Raw genomic sequence first — 1434 nt, 5'->3', positions numbered from 1 at the left:
TTTTGAGACAGATCCAGATGATGTTGATGATGAAGGTGAAGGGGAGGTTCAACAGAAAGTTAAAGCTAGAAAAAGAAAGACTCAAAGAAGAGTAATATTTGACAAGACCTGCAAGAAAATAGTCTGGGAAACTGGACTTGCATTTGCAAGTGTGAGAGATTTCAGAGAAAGAACTGATTCTGGAGGTATGCAAGGTCTACCTATGAGTGGGGGTTGAAGAAAAATCTGGATGACATGAAGAAATTAAGGACTAAGATAGTTGATGAACTGTTGTACTACAACATTGAAAGATGGAGTAAGGTGTATTTCAACACATTCTGCAAGTCTGATAGTGTTGACAATAATATGGCAGAATGTTTTAATGCTTGGATTTTGGCAACAAGGCAGAAGACTATAGTGACAATGCTTGAAGAAATAAGGGTGAAGATGATGAACAGAATAGGTCAGCTCAGACAGTTTGTAAACACTTGGATTACTGATTTTTCACCAATGGCCATGAAAGTCTTGGAAGAGAACACAGAAAAGTCAATGAAATGTAACATTTTCTGGAATGGTGAGTATGGATTTGAAGTGAAGCAAGGATCAGGTGCAAGTGAAGTGAAGCATTTGATGGACATCAACAGGAAAATATGCACCTGCAGAGCTTGGATGTTAAAAGGCATATCATGTGCTCATGCAGTTGCTGCCCTGCATTATAAAAATCTGAAGCCTATGAACTATATTTCTCACTGGTACAATAATGCAACTTACATAAAAACATACAATTACTTTCCTTAGCCTGTCTTGGGTATGAATATGTGGCCAAAGTCACAAAACCCAACTGTTATACCACCTCATGTCAAGAAGATGCCTGGAAGGCCAAAGAAGGTTAGAAGAAAAGAGCCTGGTGAAAATAAGACAGGAAAATTGTCCAAAAGTTGAGTGGAAATGACATGTAGCAATTGTCATAACAAGGGTCATAACAAGAGGGGTTGTGCAAAGGCTGCTGGAAGTAATACTGTTGCAACTTCAGCAAGTTTTGTGCCTACAAGTGTTGGTAGTTCAAAGCCACCAAAGCAAAGCACTGGAAGAGGAAGGGGTAGGCCAAAAGGCTCTAAAAAAGGTGAAGTTCTTCCCTTTAATGTCTTCTTTCTCTTTTTTAAATAATTACCAGATTTTTAATTTTGATTGTTTGATGTAGGATGTTGGTACTAGCACTGATGTAAGAACACAATATAAGAAACCAAGGATGGTTGGGATGAGAGTTTTACACACTCAAAGTGGCTTCAAAATTCAAAAAGTAAGTCTAACACAAACTCTCATATTTAGGTGATTTCATTTGTCTGATCTTCATTTGTCTGAAGAAGCTATGACATCAAGGTAGCTTCAACAATTGAGAGGCAAGAAGCTCATTCAAACAAGGTCTAGGGATGCTAAGTTGAGCAAGGAAAACAC

The 1434-nt window shown here is 38.1% G+C and overlaps 1 protein-coding gene across 1 annotated transcript; it reads left to right on the top strand.

Annotated features, from left to right (window-relative positions):
• The first annotated feature begins 234 nt into the window (after window positions 1–234).
• On the top strand, window positions 235–777 carry LOC142182224 (uncharacterized). The gene has a single exon (XM_075256334.1). It carries the CDS (start codon window positions 235–237, stop codon window positions 775–777), a length of 543 nt encoding a protein of 180 aa, XP_075112435.1.
• Window positions 778–1434: the final 657 nt, after the last annotated feature.

Source organism: Nicotiana tabacum, chromosome 6 (genome assembly GCF_000715075.1).
Source record: "Nicotiana tabacum cultivar K326 chromosome 6, ASM71507v2, whole genome shotgun sequence".
NCBI lineage: Eukaryota > Viridiplantae > Streptophyta > Magnoliopsida > Solanales > Solanaceae > Nicotiana > Nicotiana tabacum.
Note: the sequence above shows the minus strand (reverse complement) of the source record. Positions and strands in the feature narration are given on the sequence as shown.